Source organism: Idiotropiscis lumnitzeri, chromosome 1 (assembly GCF_059441095.1).
Source record: "Idiotropiscis lumnitzeri isolate Australia: NSW breed Sydney's pygmy pipehorse chromosome 1, RoL_Ilum_1.0, whole genome shotgun sequence".
Classification (NCBI taxonomy): Eukaryota; Metazoa; Chordata; class Actinopteri; order Syngnathiformes; family Syngnathidae; genus Idiotropiscis; species Idiotropiscis lumnitzeri.
The window spans coordinates 13,806,744-13,831,591 of NC_142391.1; the positions used below are offsets into that span (position 1 = coordinate 13,806,744).

The window sequence follows — 24,848 nt, forward strand, 5'->3', positions numbered from 1 at the left end:
AGACATTTTCTGAGTAAATGATAATGTCATTTTTCCCAGATTTCATCATGATGACGCTCATAAGGTCTTCTCCCAACTGTAATAACTGTCTAACAAATGTTTTAGGAGCATTATTGACTGTATATGCCTGATGAGAGTAGGAAATGAAACCAATAGACCAACGTGAGCAATTCCGTACGTCAACAAAACACCATTTATTGCACCACTCCAAATCATTTTCTTTGGATTCGAGTTTCACCCGACGACATCAAGGTCTAGTTGTTACATCCCGCCGGGGTCGGAAGATGACGCACGAGCTCTGTGGGGACCGCCAGTGTGCCTTGAGATTCTGGCAGGGTCAACACACAACTTGAATCCTCTTATAGGGTCTGTAATGAAACACCTGAAGAGCCTCCAACTGTTACCTCACCGTGTGTAAAACACAACCTCGGGATTGGCGGTGACACCTGACAGAGGAACTTTGAATCTAATTAGTTAGCATGGTGCCCCTCAGCATAATTAACAGGCGAGTCGTTTTCAGACGGGTGCTTCGCTTTATTTGCAGATTGGAATCATCAGGCAGACACACTGAACACTAAGTACAATATTCGTAGCAAGATTTTATTTATTTATTTAAAATAAGCACAAAGAACATCAGCCTACTTTTGCAAATCTAAGAGTCAAGACTTTAGTTCTCTGTTCTTTCTGGAATTTGGCTATGTCCTTGACATTAATTTAAGATTTGGGATCACAGTGCTCTACATATCATTGCAAATAAACTGTCGGCTCACTTTTCAACGTTTTCCTCGAGCAAGCTTCTCTGTGCTGTGGATTGCAGCTAACATAATCCTACACTGCACTCGAGTCCTCAAACAGCCTACAGGACTTATTTCCATGATATGAACACCCCCACTGCAGTGCATTGCGTCATACCCTGGAAACTATTGGCTACCTTTGCACAGACGTGCACTCGGAGTATACTATGCATGCAAATGTGTTTTGTTGTTTAAAGAGAACACTTGACACGGATAGAAAGTAAGGTCTGAAATACGTGTCGTCCCCAGAGACGCTGCTATGGCGACCGCCACAGGAGGAGATAATTAAAATAGTAGCACATAAGGGAGGTCCCACCTGGAAGACAATGAGGGAGCAGTTTCCAATTCGGTACCTCTGCAGAGAGCTCATCAGAAATTAATCAAAGCCAATTCAGTGGGCCATGGTCAACTGGCAAGAAGAACATTTTCTGATCCTCTACTATATTCCGACTATTTTATTGTGTCACCTCAGCCAAGTAAGAAAGAGTGAGGTGTAGATACAATAATTTGGTTTGACTTTTTTTTTTTTCCTTTTCCAGAAGAGGTAGCAGTGACCGATGTAATCCGAGAATCCTGAACATCATATTTTGCTGAAGTACGAAACACACAGCAGAAATTCATTCATCGTGATGTCGCACTTAGTACAGCTGGTCGTAATTGGAGTTTACGGAACAGAGCGGCGTGATTGTTTTATTCGCGTGGCAAACAGTTCTCTTCATCATGTCGCGCACGTGCGCACACATTGGAATAACATGAGCCAACATGAAGGACACAGCTGCGGAAGCCACAAGCATCTTTTTTAATGTGCCGTTTGAGGCGTTACGACGACGTCCAAATACAAAACGACGTGGGACAAACTGCTGAAAATAAATATTCTAAACTCCCAAAGAGGAGGGGAAAAAATAAGGTCAACTATACACTCTTCTATCAAATTAGAACACGCCCTAAAAAATAATTTGAATAGCTGCAAAATCCTTAAATGTGTTCTTCCCCAGTACATTTCTGCTTGCAACTCAATTCAAAATTTTTTTTTTTATGTAACCACAGTTGAAGCTGTAAGAACCTTGCAGCGTGTCAGTTAACCACCGTACTCGTGGTTACATAACGTTTTTACTACACTACAACATTCTGCCATGATCATATTTGGACAAAAGATAAGGCATGATTTGGACTAAGTTGAACGTTAACACGCTTTAACACATCAAGTAAAGTGAAAGTCTGTCGATGACTCCACTGTGTAGATTTGACAAAGCCATAATACAAGGCACAACAACATTCTAAGGATGCTTGTCAAATAGGACTTTTTTTTTTGTTTTTGTTTCCCCACTACGGACGAAGAAAACAGCGTGAAAGGGCAGCTGCGGGTGAATCGCTGTTTTTTAACTACTGACAAACCCTCATGGCCTGCATGCTTGATTTATTTTCAACATCTCAAGTGATTCCCTCCCAGATGTGCCTCAAGGCATCAGTGGACAAATTAAGAGTTGAACAACTGTCTATCCACACACTGTCTTTAAATGGCATAAAAAAAAAAAGTGCAAAAATCTTAGTTCTGAAGGCAAATTTTTCATATCCCTGCTGTCAATCCTACAAATGTGCAAAGTTCCATTTCTTATCAAGTGCATAAAAATATTACATGACCACAGATTTTGACCCAATTACGTTCTTGAATGCACATCAATATGTATATTTTTCCATTTGAAACGAAGAAATATTTCAATGCGTCAAGCTGAGCATTACATATTTACGTATGCCCCGTAGTATGTGCAAATGTACAGTGTGAGACAATCATTTTTAAGATGAGCATCCAAGCACTCCTTGCAAAATACCCTCTGTTCGTATTGTCCACGTCAAAAGCATCCGGGTACAATGCCAGTAGTTTAGTTTATAAATCAACTCTATTGCTTAAAAAAACAAAAATCGGAACATTCTTCAACTGGTGAGTTCTTTATCTCTATATATATTCATAAGGCCACCGACTGACGCTGGAAGTAGCTGATAAGACAGTAGCTTCTCATCCTGTTTAGGTGGAAAATTGCAGATTTTAACTCTACATTCCCATAAAAAAAAATTAATAAAAAAAAAAAAAAATACAGATTTTTTTCCCCCATTATCGAAACCGGACCAAGAGCAGAATCAGGCACTACACAAATAGACTAAGTCAAAGACCATCCTCATATGTTACATGTACCTTATAGCCTGCATACAACATATGTAAACATTCAGTGGTATCGTACTCAAACGCACACTAACACGCGGGAAATGATGTGTCACCACGCATGCTCATGTCCTCATAAAGTGCTCGGATGCGCTGAAACACCATAATGTCGGATCAAACAGATGTGACACGCCGCAAGGCTTGGAGCCATGCCGCCGCTGAGCGTCCACATTGGAGTCTTTCAGTATTTGCATCCCGAACATGTTAAACAATCTTCCCATGTTCTCTTGCCTGCAAAAAAAAAACAAAAAAAAGGAGCAGAATCAGTGATTACCGTCCCATTTATCACATCAGCGATCTCACTGTGCACACTTTAAGACGGAGGTCTATTCCACTCGCGGATGAGATGAAGGGGCTGCATGAGACTATTTCTGCTGGATTTCAAATGGCCCCGAGGGGTGGTGAATATACTCCAAGTGAAATTGGATATCACACAGCTGCCGTTTCTCTCTCTTCATCTATTTAACATCATCATCCATTTGCACTTCCCGTCAGTCAATTTACACACCTATCGATTCCCCTCAGCCTTCTGCTTCCGCCTCACACTGACCTTGTCGCTGCAGCTTAAGTGTTCTGGGTGTGACTCCGCCGATTCCAGGCTCAAGGCGCATACATGCCAGTCCTCTGTGAAAAATAAAACAGGGTGAAATGTTGAGCTGTCAGGCAACTCGATGGCTTGCGTAATCCAGTGTATGTATTGCAGGAAGCCATCCTAACTTTTATTTATTTATTTATTTATTTTTACTAGGAGCACAGTAACCTGTAATTTTAGGGGCACAGACTGAAATTTCGACTTGTGTAAATGTTAACATTACCAGTCATTTTTTGGAGCGAGGTCGGGGGCCCACAATTTTTAGGAATAAGGCTAGTCGGTCGGGGCCGGAAGGCTGCCCAGATCGTGGTCGGAGGGCGGGGGATTGACTGGCAAAATAGGGTCAAGTACCCCAATACTCCCAATACTGACCCCAATTGCTAGTTCCATTTCCCCACAAGTCATCGTGGATTTGACCACAATATTTCAAAATAATACCTACTAAAATGCAACGCAGATTGTGCAGGAGCCGCAAATAATACAAATAATGGCGCCATAACTCCCATCGACTGGATGACTGAGCCCGAGTTTGTACTCAACTACCACTTTACTGAAGTTGTAATACAATTTTAAACAGCAAAATACCACTTCTACTACGCGTGCACTCCAATGAGGACCAATGAGGATTGGAGTTAAATCTGTCTTTCATTTCATGAAAATGGACTTTAATTGACTTTGATGGCATTTTGGGGCTTTCTTTATAAAAAATTATTTGATTTATTTCAATTATAATGAGTTGCTCATTATATTTTGCACCGCTTGAGATAAATAAAACAGAATAAAACTTTTAATATCATGAGTTCAATTCATTTTCAGATACTGATCACCAATGTTGCATGTTAATCGATTTTGCAGGTGTACCTAATGATGTGTCTAGTGAGCGCAGAGTAGCCTACCTGTGTTTGTGTTGGACTCGGTGAGCTCCACAGGCTGGACAGAGGTTTCAAGTAGAGAAGCGCAAGCTTTGTCAGCAGGGGGGCAGCAGGGCGCTGTGGGGGCACTGATGTCTTTTTTAGAACATTCATCGTCGGAAGCCTGCTGCTGGCAATGACTTTCTTCATCCTGGGCACTTTCCAGATGCTGCTGGGGCACTTTACGCCTGATTTTCTTCTGCAAGGAAGCTTTTAAGAAGAATGTTGGACTGGATTCAGAGTTGGAGGAATCCTGAGAGCCTGTGATTTGTTTTGTGTGAGCCCCCTGGATGAGCTCCTGGGAGAATCGCACTTTCTTCTCTGAAGCCCGAGGGGATGAGGCGTTTGCTTTCTCCTGCACTGAGGTGTCTGCTCTCAAGGTAGCCAAAGAACTTTTGGATCCCCTCACTTCCTCGCACGCATTTAATATATCTGGAATCGACGACGGCTTTGGTTTTGAGTCTTGATCTCGTTGCGCTTCGGCCTCGGCATCTGTAAGTGCGTCAAGTTCCTCCAGGAATTCCTCCAATGGTATTTCTGAAGTCTACAAAGGAGACATGAAGTCAAATGTAAAAGCTGCTTTAGTGAGTTCAAATTTCCTAAATAGTTAACCTCACCTGTAAGTTACCTCCTTCTTCTTGATCTTGCCATCTAAAAAAGGGCCACCATTTAGTTGTAAGTATTAATGAGAAGCATTCATGTTTTTATTGCCAAATGCATTTTTTAGCTCCATCGGCAGCTGGCAGCAGCCCAGCCGTACATTAGAAGTCTTTTCGGACCCACCTGAGTGATGTATTGGACAGTCACTTGTTTCTTTGGCTCCCTACAGCCATGACTGAGATGTAACAATTCATACAGAACCTCACAAAAGTGAGCAGATTTTCCTCAATATTTTATGAGATTTCTTTCCTTTGGACAAAGTCAATTTTGTGTCAGGCTCTCACACTCTCATCTGTTTCACGATAGAGCAAAGCCACAGCGACAAATAACAAGATGTGAATGAAGCCTTCAGGGATATTTAATCAGCTGCCACTACTTCCAGTTCAACTATCACGACATCCTTGGGAATTTATGTTTTAGCGCACAGTGCCGAAAAACAAATCTTCCCATGTGGTGCGAGACATTCCGTATCCCAATGGTTGAATTAACTTATTCACCCGAGTGTTGTTTGCGTGCAAGCCGGCCGGCTATTAAAGAAGATGTCAGAGCTGTTGTACTGACCTTCTGGCCCTTCCAGTCAGACGATCTTTGCCTTTTGCGTTGCTGCTCATTACTTGGACGTTTTTAGTTGACTTGTCTTTGCCTCGCTTCTCATGACCTAAGACAAATTAAAAGTCACTGTCAGCAGGAGCCAATTTCGGTGCCGAAAGATACATTCCTCTCGTTACCTCATTAGGGTTGCAGGTGAGATGGAGCTAACGATTTGCAGACAAATAACCTTCCACACGGTAACAGTTTTCGACACGTTTGAACTAGTCTTCAAAGTTTTCCCACCATTTTTTTTTCATCATCTTTTTTTTTAATGAATCTTTGAAGCTCTTTTTTTATCAGGTTTGTAAAATAATTTGGGCTGGAAATTACCAGCATGCCCCTTTTCAAGCCATTTATGTTTGTCCAAAAGAGATACACTAGCTGGATTTTCATTAATATTGAATATGCACTGACTGGATCACTGCTCTCCTTAATTTGAATATGCAAAATAGCTTTGCTCTCATTGGCAGTAGGCTATGCAAAGAATCGGCATTTAGGGTAAATGGAGTGAACTTAAGAAGCGTGTTAACGACACCATAATCACGATAGCCGGAGGGGGTGGGGCTTATAGTGGAAAAAATGACCACAAGAATAACTGGCTTGTGGCAGCAACGTGTTCAGTGTGACGTTGCGTGTTGATCCTTGTCAGCTTGCTCTCATTCACTTGAATGTACCCGGTACAGTTTGGACATCGCTCACGCATATTTTAGCAAAAGACGACAAGCTTGTGACTATTTCATCCACAGGTAGATTTGAAATGATTAATATCTTAAATCATTCACTGCCAGCCCCCGTGAAAAAAATGCACTTTATGACTTCTATATCCGTCAATGGCAGTGAATGAGTTAATTATATCCACTTTAGTGTGATCGGCTGGCAACCAATTTAGGGTGTACCCCGACTACTGCCCAAAGACAGCTGGGATATCCTGTATTTTCATGGCTTGACAGCAGCGTGGCGGCCGACTGACTCTCGCTCATTTAAAATCTAGATATGTATTTGCGTGATGTTGACAAGCTAAACAACCAAAATCTTCTATAAAATGAGCCAAATAGCACAATTCTGGTTTCAAAATGCAAAAGAATTTCTCCTTTTCAGCTGAGCTGAGTGGGTGGGTACCAACCATGTCGGCAGGTGAATAATGAGTTACGTTTTTCCGTTACAACAATGCCTAAAACCGCACACCTCAGAACTGGGAGGAAGTCGTACCATCAACTCAATGACCATGCTGCCAATGAGCTACCATTTAATAATAAAAGGGAGCCTCAGATTTCCCCTCCACATTTTTCCTTTTAAGAGTAATTCTTATTCAGACATCAATGCTAAATAGCTGTTCCATCTTTAACAACCCTTAAGCAGCTCTTACCGGTTGTTCAAGAACCGTTTATTTTGCATAATTCAATGCTCCACCTTGCTAGGACTAAATTGAGTATTTATTTATAACTGCACCACCTCCTGCCGGGTTCAACATTTATAAAATCTCTACAACCTCCTGACCACTACGATTCAATATTTAAGCATTTGATGGCGTTCAAATGAGTCAACAGATTTTAAATTAGGGCCGTAATTTCACCCCAGAGGGCCTTTCTTCCTCCAAGTGGCCATCCCAACAGTTTATTCAGTTTAATTAGCACCAAATGTGCAGTATATGATCATGACTATGGTGGATGAGAGAATTTTTTATTGCTAGTTTTTGAGTCAGTACACTGTTGAGTCCAAAACATTTTTTTGTACATACTGTATGTTTATGCTTAAAATTAACTAAAGTATAGGCAAAACATCGTTATTTGGACGGTTACCTCGTGTGTCAGCACCAGACCTATGCTGTCCTCTTCTGGAGCTTCGTCCTCCTGGTAGCATAAAAAAGAAATAAGGATGAAAGTAAAACAGTTATCACAGAACATGATCAAGCTGAAACAATCTCACCTCTACTTGCAGGCACCCAATTTCTGTCGCGTTGGGATTTGTCTAAAAACCTACAAAAAAAAAAAAAAGCTCAGTTTTGTTTATCAGTTTAAAAACATCAAGAGATTGTGTGTGTATGTTTAGCTCAGTACTGTAAACATTCTCGTTTGCCATTGAAGCAATTTATCATTGTTCACTCTATGAGCATTCACGGTATTCGATTCAGCAGATAATTATTGTATATTTATTATGCAACAAGAATTTAAGGAATGAAAGTTCAGCAAGATGAAGTTATGCATTGTCAGCTCACAGCTCATCTCAACAATTGGTGAATCAGACACAAATGCGTTCTGTTCGTCCCGGTGGTCCTTGTTTAAGCCTCACCAAATAAGGCAAGGTATTCCATTGCTCATCCCCTAGTTTAAAATAGCCGCTCCTCCCTTGTCTCTTTACGTTTTGATGCTTCACTAAACAGTACATTCATTTAGTCTGCTACGAGAACCAAGTGCCTTTTTAAATCAGTTGCTCTCCGCTACGAAATGAAGAACGTGTGGTTCACTTGTTGCTAATTGGCTCGTTTTTAAATATTGTTCAAAGAACTACCCTTTAAAACAGGGGTGGGCAAAGTTTTTCATTGGCGGGCCACAATGGGTTCTGAAATTTGACAAAGGGGCCGGACCAGGAGCAGATGGATGGAGAGTTTTGGTAACCTCACCTCATCGGAGAAAAAATTTTAAATTTTATTTAATTTTAAATGAAAGTGAACAAAAGCATGACAACAATATATATGTCTTTGAAAAACCACAGTATTTAGAAAATAAAACATTAACAAGGCTTATTCATTGAATTTTTTTCAAGTTCGGCGGGCCGGATTAAAAGGTTTAACGGGCTGCATGTAGCCCCCGGGCCCTAGTTTGCCCACGCCTGCTTTAAAAGATATAACCGGGGCAAACAGGGGCTTAACAAATGTATCACCCCACCTGTCATAAATTATCAGCGTCATAAAAGCGTTTGAGATTCTCAATTTCAGTGAGTTTTCAGTGTTTTACCAATTTGAACAGGAATGAGGAATTTCAAACTGACTTCGCCTTTTCATACATCATTGTCAACTTATTAAATTATAATATTCAAACGGAATAAATTATTAAAAAAAAATACAATTTTAACAATTAATATAAAACAATAATGACAATCAGTCACAAGCCAATTTTTGCCTCAAAGATGGCAAAATAGCCAAAAACATTATTTTACTGCGAAAAAAAGAAGAAACACGACTGAGTGAAATTAGTGTCTCTGAGGAACCCAAACCACTGTCGCTTCCAACAACAGCAACAAACGTAATGACGTGCTCAGCGGAAGTAAGAAATCTTACATGTTCTCTGTTTTGTCTACGTCCCACGCCCGCCTCCATTGTCCCTTGGCGTTCTTGTGACGCGCCACTCTCTCCTTGTCAATCTTCTCGCGCTCCTTTTTCCATTGCAGGTACTCCTCCTGTTCCTCCTTGGATGTGGGGATGTTAAGATCTGTGATTTCCAGCTCCTTGACACAGATAAAAACAGCTCAGTGCTTTTGCGAGGATACAAAAAATAATTCTGGTGGATTTGACTGAAATATTCTGGGCAAATTTTTCCTCTAAAGACGCGCCCAACGTTTGATCTGCCGTCATGCGTGAAAGCAATCAAGATCTCATTTAATTCAACAAACCCCAATTTCAATGACATTGGGGCATTCGGTAAAACATAAATAAAAAAAAAAAATGCAATGATTCAGAAATCAATTTTTCAATATTTGATGTTCAAACTGCTGAATGCTGAATGATTTTTTTTCCCCTCATATTTTCACATTTAAAAAGTGGGGACACAAACAAAAGACCGTGAAAGTTCAGGAACGCTCCAAAAACACAAATGCCGTATCGAGAGAGCACTCCTAAACACCGCTAGCTTCTCCAAGCCCGAGTTCATCTGAGATGGACTCAATGTGGTTAATTGTGCTTCAGTCTCACAAGTCCACATTTCAAATTGCTTTTGGAAATCATGGACATCGTCTGCTCTGGCCCAGAGGGGGAAAAGACCATCTGGATTGTTATCAGTGAAAAGTACAAAGGCCAGCAAATTGCGATGGTTTGGAGATGTGTTAGTGCCCAAGGCACGGGTAAATTGCACATCTGTGAAGGAACCATTAACGCTGAAAGGTGCATACATGTTTTCGTCAGGAAGACAATGCCAAGCCACATTCTTCGTGTGCTACTACAGCATGGATTCATAGTTAAGGACTTAGTACTAGAGTGGTCTGCCAGCAGTCCAGACCTGTTTTCCATTAAAAATGGGTGGCACGACATCAAGCATAAGCTTCAACATTCAGTGTCATCACTTCCCAAACACGTGAGTGTGCTGAAGGTACCCGTGTCCCAACTTTTATAGAATGTGTTCCATGCATTAATTCAAAATGATTGAGTATTTAAAAAAAAAAAAAAGTTCATGAGTTTGAACATTAAATATATAACATTTCTGAGCACTTGTACAACGTCTAGGGCACGCTAGTAGAAAAAAAAAAAAAAGTCTTACTCTTTGTTTTTTCACAACTGTATGACATTCCTGCTCATTCGTACAATGACTGGGGCTCAGTACCAGAACGACATGTGCACTGCCCTAGCTTCTCACTTCACTATCCGAAGAATAGGTTGAGTAGAATGGAAAGCAACTCACACTAACCAAGAGCACATTTCCATTTGCACATTTCTCACCATGTCCGTCACTTGCCATCAAAGTTAAGGTGAGTGCAGTTTCTTTTTAATGTTCATTTCTGTTTACTCTTGAATAACAATCAAGAATACGAATTTTTGACCAACTCTTGGATCTACATAACAGATGTGCATACTATTATTTCCTATGGCAGAAAAGATTTTACATTTGAACAAATTGGTTTGAGGTTAGATAGAAAATATCTTTGACCTAAAATGTTCAATTGTACTTCAGTCTAAATTAAAAACATAGTAGTGCTGACCTATTAGTAATGGCGCATCAACGAGCAGCCTAAACAATTAGAATACATTTGAAGTGTTACACACGCTGATAAGCACTAAACAATGCAGTGGCGCGGAAAAAAAAAAACATGGGCCGTCAAAAACAAGAAGCGCATCTCATCTCAAGGTCTCTAATCTCGTTGCACACTTGAGTACAATGACAATAAAGGGATTTCTGATTCTGATCATCAATCAACACGACAGCAAAGGCATTGTATTGTGGTGTTGAAAAAGAACAATCTGATTTTTTTATTATTATTATTATTAAATGCTACTTATCTAAACATCAGTGATGTCCTTCCGTGGATGCCAATGCATTTCCTTTTGGGTTGCACAGATTACAAAAAGGCTGTGTGTTTGTCTCGCATGATGACTGTGAATCCACACAATGGAATACGCCGAGATAATAGACCAGGAAAAGCACAGTGTACAGTAAATGCAATTATGTCCCCTCCCTTCATTCTGCTCTTAACCTGTTTATTGATTACAGTGATGGGAGCAGAAAGGATTGCGTGCGATACTAAAAGGAGATGTGATGGAGGCTTTTTAACACATCAAAGAGGATTGAGGCTGTGTGCGCTTGTTACAAAAGCCCTGGAGTGAACCAGGACTACTGAGCGAAATCACGTAAAAGCTACCGTTGAGAGAAAGCGCTTGTTTTTAGTTATATAAAGTAGGCAGGAAAGTGTGACGGTTCGGGTCGGGGAGGAGGGCTTGGCAGTCTCTGATTATTTGCAGGTTCGCGATCCTTCCAGCCAGGTCCTCCTCCAGAGAAAGTGGGCGTCGGCTCCGGCGCACCTGCAGCTCGTTGCCGGCAATCAACGAGCAGCATAAAGATCAGCCACGCCAGGAGCTCGACGCCGGATTATTTCGTCTACTCACGTGGTACTGGCCATGTCTCGACACGCTGCTCGTTCGCCTGACTCTTTATGCCATCGTGCCAGTCTGACCTCTGTGCTCTCTGTTCCCCCTTCCAGCCGACCCGAGCCCGTCCGGTCCCGAGCTTCCCGCGCCCGTTCCCAAGTTCCTGCCCGACGATCGTCTCGCCCGCGCTTCCCTCCATTCGCCGCTCACCTGCTTCTTCCGGGCCGCGCCCGCCGCTCCTCCGCCAGCCGGCGAGCGTCTCCCGGTGCACGCCGCTCCAACGCCTGCCCGACCACCCACGCTCCCGCAGCCGCGCTCCCTGCCCGGCTCGCCACGCCTCCTCATCCTCTAATAAATCCGGTCTCTACCACCTCTGTCGCTCTTGGGTCCTCCTTCCCTCACACACGGTTCGCGCAACCGCGACAGAATAATCCGGCCAAGTTAATGGACCCCGCGACCACGGACCCCCTGGGCGAAACGCTTGCCCACCAGGGCAGCGTGCTCGAGCGCCATGATCGAATGCTGCAGGAAGTTCCGGGCTCCCTCCAGGTCATCCAACACCAGCTCTCGCACCTCTCTAACCAGGTGGGTTCACTCGCTCCCCCCTCCAACCTCCCCAGGGACGCAACCCTGGCCCCCCCGGCCGCCGCATTGCATTATGCGGGCGGTCGAGAGCCCCACGTTCCTACTCCCGAACCCTACTCCGGGGACTTGGGCTCGTGTAGCCAATTCTTACTCAGCACTTCCTTGGTCTTCGATCTACAGCCCCACAGCTACTCCACCGATCGGGCCAAGATCGCGTATTTGACCAACTTGCTCCGCGGCCGCGCCGCCAAATGGGCGACCGCGCTGTGGGAGGCGGCGTCGCCAGCGATGTCCACGTACGCGGACTTCTGCCAGGAATTGCGCCGCGTCTTCGACCACCCGGTGCAAGGGCGCGAAGCGGCGCGTCGACTCCTCTCCCTCCGACAAGGCACCCACTCCGCCGCAGACTTCTCGGTCGAGTTCCGCATCCTGGCCCACGAGAGCCGCTGGAACGAGCCGGCTCTCCGCGAGGTGTTCCTGAACGGGCTGGCCGACGCCCTCAAGGATGAGTTGGCCGTTCGCGACGAGACCTCGACCCTCGAGGAGCTGATCGCCTTGGCCATCAAGGTCGACCATCGGTTACGGGACCGGCAGGTCGATCGGTCCCGGCGGCCGCCCAGGCCAGCCGCTCGCTCCCCGACCTTCCTCGCCGAAGGCAGCCCTCCGGTTGCGGCCCAGCCCTCCGCCGCCTCCGCCGGCCCGGAAGACACCGGCCCGGACGAACCCAGGCAACTGGGAAGAACCACCCTGGACGCCCAGGAGCGGCAACCAAGCCTGCTGATATCTGCCACCGGCTCTTCCCCCCGGATGTCGATCCCTGCCCGTCTACTGGCCCAACACGCTTCCCTCTCGGTCACCGCGTTGGTCGACTCGGGGGCCGACGGCAGCTTCTTGGACTGGACCCTGGCACGCCAACTCGGGGTCGCCATGGAGTCCGTCGCCTCCCCCCGGCGGGTGGTCGCGCTGGACGGGCACCTCATCGCCCAGGTCTCCCAACAGACCACCCCCCTGACCCTCATCGTCTCTGGTAACCACCGGGAGTCCATCAGGCTGTTCCTGATCCACTCCCCCCAGGTCCCCCTGGTCTTAGGGTTCCCGTGGCTCCAGACCCACAACCCCGCCATCGATTGGAGGAAGTGCGCCCTCACCGGATGGAGTGAATTCTGCCACTCCCACTGCCTGCGTTCCGCGGATCCGGCCCCTTCCTCTCTCCCACCCGCCCTCCCTCCGCCCGATGTCTCCACCGTCCCCCCGGAGTACCACGACCTCGCCCAGGTCTTCAGTAAGGACCTCGCCCGCACCCTCCCCCCCCATCGGCCCTACGATTGCGCCATCAACCTCCTCCCGGGGGCCCCTCTGCCCAACACCCGCCTTTACAACATCTCCAGGCCAGAGAAGGAAGCGATGGAGACATATATCCGCGAGTCGCTGGCTGCCGGGCTCATCCGTCCCTCTTCTTCCCCCCTGGGAGCGGGGTTCTTCTTCGTGAAGAAGAAAGATGCCTCGCTCCGCCCCTGCATCGACTTCAAACCCCTGAACCAGATCACTGTAAAGAACAAGTCCTCGCTCCCCCTCATCGACCCCTCATTTGAACCCCTGTGTGAGGCCCAGGTGTTCTCCAAGCTGGACTTACGGAACGCGTACCATCTGGTCCGCATCCGGGAGGGGGACGAATGGAAGACGGCGTTCAACACACCCCTGGGACACTTCGAGTACTTGGTGATGCCCTTCGGCCTCACCAACGCCCCCGCCGTCTTCCAGGCCCTTATGACGGACGTCTTCCGCGACATGCTCAACCGGTTCGTGTTCATATACCTGGACGATATTCTCATCTTCTCCCGTTCTCTCTCAGACCACCGCCGACATGTCCGACTGGTCCTCCAGCGCCTCCTGGAGAATCGGCTGTATGTGAAACCCGAAAAATGCGAGTTCCACGTCTCATCCGTGCCGTTCCTGGGCTACATCATCGCCCGGGGGCAACTTCGTCCCGACCCGGCCAAGATCCAGGCCGTAGCGGAGTGGCCCCAGCCCACCACCCGGAAGGAGCTCCAACGCTTCCTCGGATTTGCGAACTTCTACCGTCGCTTCATCCGGGACTATAGTAAGGTCGCCAGTCCACTCACCGCACTTACCTCCACAGCCACCGCGTTCCAGTGGACCCAGGCGGCTTCCCAGGCCTTCACTCGCCTCAAGGGGGCCTTCACCAGCGCCCCGGTACTCCGGCACCCCGACCCCTCGCTCCAGTTCATCGTGGAGGTGGACGCCTCCGATACCGGGGCGGGGGCCGTCCTCTCTCAGCGGGATCCCGGTACCCAGGTAACCCACCCCTGTGCATTCTTCTCCAGGCGCCTGTCCCCAGCTGAGAGAAACTATGACGTGGGCAACCGGGAGCTCCTCGCGGTGGTATGGGCTCTCCAGGAGTGGCGGCACTGGCTCGAAGGCACCTCGACCCCCTTCTTGGTCTGGACGGACCATAAGAACCTGGCTTACCTGCAGTCCGCCAAACGACTGAACCCCCGCCAGGCGCGCTGGAACCTGTTCCTAAGCCGGTTCAATTTCACCCTCTCCTTCCGACCCGGTTCGAACAATGGTAAGGCGGACGCCCTCTCACGTCTGTTCTCGCCCCCTGCCAGCCCGGATACGCCGGAGCCCATCCTACCCTCTTCCTGCCTCCTGGGAGCTGCCACCTGGGACATCGAGCGGGTCGTCCGAGAGGCCCAGGAGCAACAACCCGACCCGCGCCCAGATCCCTCCGACCGCCTGTTCGTCCCCGACGCAGCACGGTCCCAGGTACTCCAATGGGGGCACTCATCCTCGCTCACCTGCCACCCGGGCGTAGCACGCACACTTCGCTTCCTCCAGCAGCGCTTCTGGTGGCCCCGGATGGCGAAGGACACCCGGGAGTTCGTGCTGGCCTGCTCCGTATGCGCCCGCGGGAAGGCCTCCCACGCGGTCCCGGCCGGTCTCCTCCAGCCACTGCCCATCCCGAGCCGTCCCTGGTCCCACGTCGCCCTGGACTTCGTCACCGGTCTCCCTCCTTCCAATGGACATACCGTCATCCTCACCCTCATCGATCGCTTTTCCAAGTGCGTCCACTACGTCCCCCTTCCCAAGCTGCCCACCGCACTGGAAACAGCCAAGCTCCTCACCCAACACATTTTCCGACCCCACGGAATCCCGGAGGACATCGTGTCCGACCGGGGCCCCCAGTTCGCCTCCCAGGTATGGCGGGAATTCTGCAAGGCGGTCGGGGCCACCGCCAGTCTCTCCTCGGGGTACCACCCGCAATCCAACGGCCAGACGGAGCGGGCCAACCAGGACCTGGAAGCCGCTCTTCGATGCGTGGTGGCCCGCAACCCGGACTCCTGGAGTGACGCCCTGCCCTGGGTCGAATACGCCCACAACTCTCTCTCCACCTCGGCCACAGGTATGTCTCCCTTTATGGCGTGTTTTGGATACCAACCTCCTTTGTTCAAGGACCAGGAGCATGCCGTGGTCGTTCCCTCGGTCGAGGAGCACCTCCGCCGGATCCGAGGGGTCTGGGCCGAGGTGAAGGCCGCACTCACCCGGGCGGCCCAGAGGACCAAGCGCCTGGCCGACCGTCGCCGATCCCCAGCTCCGGACTACCAGCCCGGCCAGATGGTGTGGCTCTCCTCACGCGACCTCCCCCTCCAGGTTGATTCACGTAAGCTGGCTCCCCGTTTCATCGGTCCCTTCCCCATCGAAAGGATGATCAACCCGTCCTCCGTCCGGCTTAAGCTCCCCGAGTCCCTCAAGATTCATCCTACCTTCCATGTCTCCCTCCTCAAGCCGGTATCCTCTAGCCCACTGAGCCCTCCGACTGTAGCCCCCCCACCCCCACTGATGATAGACGACCACCCGGCTTACACCGTATCCAAGGTCCTGGATGTGCGGCGCCGTGGCAGGGGGTTCCAATATCTCGTAGATTGGGAGGGGTACGGTCCGGAAGAGCGCTCCTGGATCCCGCGCAAGCTCTTCCTCAATGACACCCCCCTCAGGGAGTTCTACGCGCTCCACCCGGACAAGCCGGGTAGGACGCCAGGAGGCGTCCGTTAGGGGGGGGGTACTGTGACGGTTCGGGTCGGGGAGGAGGGCTTGGCAGTCTCTGATTATTTGCAGGTTCGCGATCCTTCCAGCCAGGTCCTCCTCCAGAGAAAGTGGGCGTCGGCTCCGGCGCACCTGCAGCTCGTTGCCGGCAATCAACGAGCAGCATAAAGATCAGCCACGCCAGGAGCTCGACGCCGGATTATTTCGTCTACTCACGTGGTACTGGCCATGTCTCGACACGCTGCTCGTTCGCCTGACTCTTTATGCCATCGTGCCAGTCTGACCTCTGTGCTCTCTGTTCCCCCTTCCAGCCGACCCGAGCCCGTCCGGTCCCGAGCTTCCCGCGCCCGTTCCCAAGTTCCTGCCCGACGATCGTCTCGCCCGCGCTTCCCTCCATTCGCCGCTCACCTGCTTCTTCCGGGCCGCGCCCGCCGCTCCTCCGCCAGCCGGCGAGCGTCTCCCGGTGCACGCCGCTCCAACGCCTGCCCGACCACCCACGCTCCCGCAGCCGCGCTCCCTGCCCGGCTCGCCACGCCTCCTCATCCTCTAATAAATCCGGTCTCTACCACCTCTGTCGCTCTTGGGTCCTCCTTCCCTCACACACGGTTCGCGCAACCGCGACAGAAAGACTATTACTGCCGCTTAAAGAACTTTAAAACGACATTAAAAAACATTAAAAAAAAAAAAACAATATGAGAGGGAGAAAAGAGCTGAGTGAGGGTGATGTTTTTCCCACTCATGTTTGTACCAACCGCGGCCAAGTAAACATGTTGCCTTCCTGGAACAGCAACATGGCATGTACTCATCTGTCTGTTTTCTCATCTCCTCCTTTGGACCCCAAAGGACACTGCAGCCACCACAAGGGAAGTTACTCCTTGCATGTTCCAACAGGCCTGCAGCTATCAATCCAGGCCACCCTGCTAAATATTACTTGTCAATGGACTGGCTTCATAAACAGCAACGTAAGAGGCCAGTTTACAGTGGCAAGTTTATGATGTGTTATGACAACTTATTTTCATGATTTTTTTTTTTTTCCTCAGATGTAACTTTTATTGTCACCACAGTGGCAGGAATACATATAAAATGAGAAGGGCAAACCAAAATCAATTATTATTCAAATGAAGGTGGAATTTTTATGACAAATTTGATAAGAATAAAGAGGATCTGTGTGAAATAAGGTTGTTGGATTGTTAGATAAGGAAACTAAATGACAAGTGATGAAAACAATGCGAAGACAAATTGCACACAAAAAGTTAAGGAGGAATATCAGGCTTTCGGTTGAAATTTCAGGATGAACCTAAAATATATTTGAACTCTTTCAGGTCATTTCAAATCTGACCTTTTCTAGACTTTGAATGCACGTGTGCATTTAGAGTTTCAGGTCTTAAGTAGTGCGCTTACAAGGAGCCGAACAGAAAAATACAACAGGTGTTTGACCCATAAGATCCATATCTATGACTTTCTGTGAATCTTCTAGTCTCTCTGTATCGCTGTGGCAACCTATTTATCTATCTATCTATCGATCACGGCGGCACATTGACATGCCTGAAAGTCTCATTAATCGTGATGGGTACGATTTAAGGGCTAACACTGCCCCCAAGTGGATCAATAGCGCCATAGCAGGGGAGACCTGATAGCAAATTGCCACTGCAATGATGTCATCAGAGCAGTTTGAGGACACTAAATGAAAGGAGAAAAATGTGCAAGCGTTTCTGAAAGCTGACTACTCTGCTGCAAATATATACAACATACTCTAATGAACTCTTTGAGTGGTGGCCTGATGTGTCCACTAGCCGCGCACATTTTCACTCCACTACTATAATCAAAAATCCACTTTGACAGAAACACAAAAAACACCCTTCTACCTTTCCTTTTTCCTTTGTCATATGTCCTCTGTCTCACACTCCTTCTTCCTCTTTGACCCCTTCCTGGCACCGCTCCAAGCCTCTCTTTTTGGTTGCATAATGAGCCTTTTCATGGTGAGAAAGCAGTTGAATGTTAATTAGATCAAATCGGCCTTTTCAAGTGGGTGATGAGAAATGCAACACAACCGTGCTCGAGGAGGGCAGGCCACTGAAGCAGGGAGAAATAAGAGCCTGGAAGCAGACATATTCCCTCCCCTCACTCCCCTCTATTGTCACTCTCAGTGTGTGAACAGACAGCCGTCGCCTGCTCCAAGACATTGCAATCTGCCAGATAGCCACACCCCTTTCTCAGTCACTGTTTATTTCCAAGCACGGATGGTTAAAAACAATGTGAGCAAAGCCGTCGCTCTCCTCCGGTATATGTGCAGCATTTTTCTTTGTTCACTAAGTCCTGTACAGTACATTACATAGTGCTGGTTAAGAAATGAGAAAAGATTCGCTGGGAGTCACCGATGACTGGTGCACTGGAGCGCAGGCTATTATTCAAGTGCAGAGTCTGTGCAGGAGATAAATAAAGGGACAGAAAAGAGAACAGCATGTTCAGCACACTGATTTAGTGCAAATGCCTTCAAATTGCTCTTCTCCTTCCTCCGCCTGAGACGGCACTGTCTATGCTTACGACATGGAGGATCAGCTGCCTGCGCGTCAGCGTATTTATGGGCCAGCATCTGAGCGCGCACGTGAGATGGAACAGCTGTCTCAAGGTTTCTTCATGTTGTTGGGCCTAAGGTCAATGATAGTGTGGCATTTCATAACATAGTGAAAGGGGTACTTCATGTGAATGTGTCTCAGGCCATTCATGTTAAACACATGCTCTACACTACAGCATAACGAATTATAAAATGTATCTGAAGTGACATTGAACAACACATCAATGAGAAGGCCTTGCATGAGATGGGTGTCGAAGCCTTGGAGAGGTAGCACAGGTGGTTTCAGAATGAGTGTCATGAAAGTTTCATGAAAAATCGAAGTGCGGACCAGCTAATGATATGTCCAAATATATGCTCGCAGGCCACACTTCCAATTTCATAGCGGATGAGCTCTGATGACAGGGAAGTCCCAATTGATTGTAGTCATTACATTTTCATGAATTTCATTTTGGTGGACGAGGAATACTTCCATTGTGACGCATGTGACAAAAAGAGAAAATTATTTCATCTAAAAAGGACTTTAAAATATAATTTTAAGTTAAAATCACGGCCTATGAGTGCCCTAATGTCGATGTCAGTCTACACAAATTTTGGGCCGACAGACACAAACGTAGAGTCTCGTAGCTGATTCTGAGTTGTCTTGACGCATTGCAGCCCGTGTAGTATGACATACTCAACGATTGATTGTTTGGTGGATAGGACGCTTCGCGACTACCACCAGGAAAGTCTGGCATGTCAGAAATTTTGTACATCTTGCCCCGTAGTGTGACATATCCTACGTCGTCTTTCGATTGGTTCTTCAGCATTGACCAATAGGAAGACAGTGCCCTCCTACGTATGACGAGACAGACTGGATGTGACGCGCTCATAAAAACAATCAAATGGCGAAAAAAAAGGAACGGATAGTCGGGAGGAAATATTGAAACGTATACGTTGCATTTCAACTCAGGCTCCGTTTACTAACTGGAAAACCACTAGCTGTGATTAGCCAACTTTTATGGATTTAAAGAGTGGCCACTCTGGTTGAACAATGATTTAAGATGATGGGAACAGACCAACGACACTTGGCTATTTGCATTCCGTCGTTAGGCGTTCAATCACAACTCAAACAGCAAAAAGTAAACACATTCCTCAATGAGAATCGTTCTAATTTAAAGTGCTCACCCTACGAAATGCTGCGCAAAGATTCATGGAAATTTATTTTGTATTTTCTTTCTTTTCTTTTGCATTTGCAATTAATTTAGATGACACCGATCAACATTTCAGACGACAGCAGCTGTATAAATTGCCTCCCTATCCAGAGTAACAGCCTTGATAAACCGCCTGTCTGCCAGCCTTTGTGCACCATCGCTGGAGGGGCGTGGCCAGTCTGGCGTCTATGTAAATCAGCTCTGTGACGCAGGAGAGGGGACACAGACAGGGCATGAGAGTGGTCGCTGCCTTTGAAATGCCTCATCAGTGACGAGTTGAAGTCTGCAACAAACCTGTGCTGTGATGTCCGACTTGGTCACGTGACTAGGAGGTTTTCCCATCCCTGCCGCCTCCACGCTGCCAGCTTGTCCCTCATCAGCTGGGCTCTTGACATCGGACAGACATGGGGGGTCTGGCCTCTTTTCGTGTTTCTCACACACCACTCTCTTACCCTAGAAAGGGTTTGTTAATGTCATAAATATGGCAAAATCGACAGTCACAACATGTTATTAAGTACACCTCCAAAAGGTAATGAGATCCTGATGCTGCAGCTGTAGCAACATTTCTACCTTTGTAAATATTAATAATTTTCCTAGTCACGTTTGATTGACATTGTCATGATATTAACGTGTATGTTGAAGTAGGGTGAATTATAAATATTTTACTCACTACAGGGAGCGCGTACATACACTGAGGGGTTTCTAATAAATTCTTAACAATGTATATTTTTGCTGTTGTATTTTCCAGTTATGTAGAACTTGGGAGCCGTGTCAAGTTTTGTAGCATGGAGCTTAATCAATATTAGGAACACATATCAGTATGATGCAATGCAGTTCTATTCCACTGGAACACATTTTTAATCCGCTCTTGTAGGTGTATATAAAAAAAAGTGCCCCTGAGTTACAGTCAAGTCCAGAAAATGCAACAATGAGACATGCTCAAGGACATTTTACACTTGCTAAAAGACTATTCACTCAAAGACTGGACTCTTGACTGACTCGAACATAATTCATAACTCACCTTTTTGCCAGCCATGGTAACAATTAGCTGCTTCTTGTGCCCTCTGCCCACATTGCCAGCAGCCTGCGGAGTAACTTCCTCCCCTCGGCCCGCTCCGACTTCCTTTTCTTCTTTCCCAGCAGGTGAGCCACTGTTAAAGGACTTGGTCACCACCACGCGACTGACCTGTTCCACATCATGGACAACAAGCCATCAAATAATTCAAAACCTTCATTACGGTAGTGCTTTAAATAATGTCAAAACTCACGCAAGTGGATTGGTTTACTGTGATCGTAAGATCATCAGCTTTGCCCTTACGGCTCTGCAGCGCCATTCCTTCTTCTTCTGCTCTTTTCTTGTCCTCTTCCACCTCCTAAAGGCAACTCGACCAAATAGATAACTAATCAGGAAGCATATAAGAGAACAAACACTTTCAACAGATTTCAGAGCCTTGAAGGTTAATACCTCATTGCGACAAGTGAAATACTCAACGGCACAAGGTTTTCTTTGCCTGCAAGCACTTGTCCTCACCTTGTATCTCTTCATGAGCGCCTCGTTCTTTCTCCGAAGTGCCTCGATCTTCTTGTCCAGCTCCAAGTCCCTCTCATGATCCCTTTTGGGTGTCGGCTCACAGCGTGTCTGGAAAGACTCACATATATAACTTTGTGCCATACACAAATATATATATATATATATATATAAATATTTTTTTTTTTTTGTGGGTGTGTTTATAGAATACATCACAACTTGCCCATCAAATGGACAATTTGCAGTGCTACGCCTGCTATAGTTGCACACAGTCACATGCCCATTAAGCCACAGATGGAGCGTTCATTACGCATCTCAGTTACATCCAAACATCTCAATGTGGTAAGGGCATGGATCCTTTGCTTGATTAGAGGCTCCTTAGCCAAAGATTCCATGAGTGACGAGAGAACAGAAACTACAGAAATATTTGGTCAAAGAAAGATAATAATAATTTGGACAAAGTAATACAATAGTGAACATAAACATGCGAATATTTAGAATAAAACAATTTTCAGAAATAAACAGAGGTGAGAATTCATCAGTGCTTTCGTCCCTCTGTGAGTTCTCGTCAGTATTTCAGGCCGAGTCAGCCAAATGGCTTCGAGAAGGGACTAACTGGTAGCACGTCGCATGCAGATGTAGCGCACCTGACATGCAGCCAAATAAATAAAAAATAAGATAAATAAAAAGTAAAACAATGTTGTATACCCTCTCATCACCACATTATGCATAAGTGTCTGTCTGTTGTTCTTATTTATTTGGCTGCTCGTCTGCTTGTGCGGCGGATGCGTGTGATGCGGAAATCATCTTCTCTACGGCGATTGGCTGTCACCGATGAGCTCAGGTAATGACCAATCAAGGCTCAGTTTGAGAACGTCATAAAACTCAGAAAACAGGACAGTCGATATCAAGCTTAGTTCATGCAACTTAGCAATTGGTTCAAATGGCCTTAAATCATCAAAATCCTGCCTGTAATAAATAAAAAAATAAATAAAGTTTGAAGATGCTGATGACAACTATACAGCAGGGCTGCTAAGATAAGTTGACTAGTCGCGACAGGTCACCCTGTCATTTAATTGAATAGACAACAAAAAAATGTAAATATATGGAATTAATGAAATAATTGATTTTTAATTGGCACGTCTTAAAGAATTCAAGCTGTAAGCTAATGACGGTTATTTAAGAGCAGCTGCTTGCTGGCGCAATATGCATTGATTTACATATGATGCGATTTGTCGACTAGTAGTGACTACTATTAGTGACTAGTCGACTAACAAAACAATTTTTTATCACAGCCTTATTATACAGTACTGAGTTGAGTATAGTGTTAGACTGTTTTCCACATCATTTTCAATTTTTGGGGGGGGCATGGCTAAAATGGGGGCCAGTGATGCATTGAGGTGTCTGGCATGAGAAAAATATTATATCCATACTACAAAATAACTTGACAAATGAGGCAACAGGTATCTTTATCGGAATACATGTTTAAAGTAACCCTCAACAAACCTGATTGTAAGATTGCTCCTTCAATGGAGAACATTGAGGTTGCTTCTCTGTAACATTACATGTAAGTGCATACACCATCACATTTTTGCTGCTTTTCTCTGGCAGCCTCTATTTTGAGTAATATAAAATACTGGCTCTTTGAGCTACCAAAATGGATGAATAAATATTATAAAATGCTCCTAACTGCAAAGATATTGTGAACATTAGAAAAGTTGGGACTCACTTTGGGAGTCAGCATGCTGGCGAGAAGTTTTACCGCACCGCTTTTAGTTGTCAGGGAATCCAAACACAACAGAACATGAGGACATACCACCAGGAATAGTTGCAAGGGAGAGACTCACAGCCGACTCTGAATCTCAGCAAAGTCAATGTCAAGTGTTTGTGGCTACCAGCAGCCGCACACTCTCAGCTGCTCGGCTCTGTGGGGACTCTACCTTTCTGGGTTCATAAGGCTCATTCTTTGCAAGAGTGACTTAAATGTGTAAACACAATACCAAACCCCTAACAGAGGCATGGTGGGGACACGGGTGCACGGCATCGTGCCCGGACAGGCAGGCCTGGTGACAAGGGGCCTGCAAAGAGAAAGCTGCCAAGGCGTCCTATATTCCTAGTTGCCCAGCCACCTATAAGAGCTCCATGAGGACAGAGGTAGCCAAACACGAGTGCAACGCATGCAGCCGCAGCTCAATCTGCGACAGAGCATAAACCAAAACCAAGCAGAGGCAAGGGAGACAGCGGGCAGAGAGAAAAGGGACTCACAGGTCTCTCCATGTCAGCGCTGATAGCGAGGCTGGGTCCAGACGCGCAGCAGCCGAGGCGGCGGCGGCGAGGGCTGCCTGGAGTCCACGATCATGCCTTCATCACAATGAGCCAAGTTGGGCAAGCAGCCAAGGCAGCCAGCAAACGCACAGAGCTCCCCTGTTAACAGATTTCACAGCACCCACCCGCTTGTCCGCCCGCTCCCCCCTTTCCCTTTCTCCAACCCTCCCACCTTCCGTCACAAATGCACTCAGCCTCTTTAAATCACTTGTTCTTCCCCCTCTTCAGTTACTGTGTAATATACTCAATGCTAGATGCAAGCACTTTTTCTTCACTAGGTTAAAAAAAAAATCACAGTTCAAATCTAATCAAATATAATGAGCCCCCGTGGACCCCTCCCCTCGTTTGACACATTCATTATTCATTATGGGGGCAAAGTTTTGGTGCAACACTCATGCCTGTAATATATGTTTGAAGGTGATTGCAGAAAACTAGAAAAAAGGGACAACGAAACAATATTAATTCATAGCGATGCAGCGTTTTTGGGGTGTGGCTAAACACGGATTAGTGTGGTACTTAGTTATCTGGCACGAGTCGCCCCTCTTCCACAATATAGTAACATTTTTTACCACTATAGAGAGCTCTGTCTACAACCTTCTCCGCATGCCACTATTCACAGAATAACTCTACGTCATTAACACAATGTGATGGGTGCATTTTGTAACCCTGAACTTCCAAAATGTTTAAATGGTTGTTTACAAGTACTTGTGTTTAAATCAGAAACGTGTATGACGATAACTTACTTTTTTGACAATGACGTAGTTAGACTGCAGGACTGTAGTGACACAAAAAGACCACCAGATGGCAATCTGTTACAAGATTTGATCGACATCGTAGCTGTTTGGAAATAGACGTCTTTCTGTCAATGTAATCTCTAATAAATAGGATTCTAGAAAAGTCACTTTACGTCACGTCACTTGATTCTATGTTTGCCACCTTCAGCATGGAATTAGCGCAGTACAATGCCTTGATGCAGAAAAAAAATATTTAGGTTTCTTTTTTTCCCTCAAATATTTAATA

The 24,848-nt window shown here is 46.5% G+C and overlaps 1 protein-coding gene across 3 annotated transcripts; it reads right to left on the bottom strand.

Annotated features, from left to right (window-relative positions):
• Nucleotides 1-337: 337 nt before the first annotated feature.
• Nucleotides 338-23,951, bottom strand: ccdc9b (coiled-coil domain containing 9B). Of its 3 annotated transcripts, none has more exons than XM_088318806.1 (13): nucleotides 23,769-23,951; nucleotides 21,507-21,614; nucleotides 21,244-21,348; nucleotides 20,997-21,161; nucleotides 20,270-20,428; nucleotides 9,044-9,207; nucleotides 7,693-7,742; nucleotides 7,566-7,616; nucleotides 5,737-5,833; nucleotides 5,133-5,166; nucleotides 4,501-5,059; nucleotides 3,563-3,636; nucleotides 338-3,243 (listed from the first exon to the last, which is right to left on the bottom strand). In XM_088318806.1, the coding sequence occupies exons 1-13, from the start codon at nucleotides 23,778-23,780 to the stop codon at nucleotides 3,217-3,219; spliced, it is 1,605 nt and encodes a 534-aa protein (XP_088174932.1). In that variant the 5' UTR covers nucleotides 23,781-23,951; the 3' UTR covers nucleotides 338-3,216. The 3 variants fall into 3 exon arrangements, with proteins under 3 accessions (XP_088174932.1, XP_088174923.1, XP_088174941.1); XM_088318797.1 differs by having other exon boundaries at nucleotides 340-3,243; nucleotides 9,044-9,210; XM_088318815.1 differs by having other exon boundaries at nucleotides 340-3,243; nucleotides 9,044-9,210; nucleotides 21,244-21,375.
• Nucleotides 23,952-24,848: the final 897 nt, after the last annotated feature.

Coding starts and splice junctions, on each gene's coding strand:
- ccdc9b (XM_088318797.1), bottom strand. Junction 5,834..7,565: donor GTCTGGTGCTGACACACGAG/GTAACCGTCCAA, acceptor AATTTGTCTTAG/GTCATGAGAAGCGAGGCAAA. Junction 5,167..5,736: donor CTGACTGGAAGGGCCAGAAG/GTCAGTACAACA, acceptor GCCCTTTTTTAG/ATGGCAAGATCAAGAAGAAG.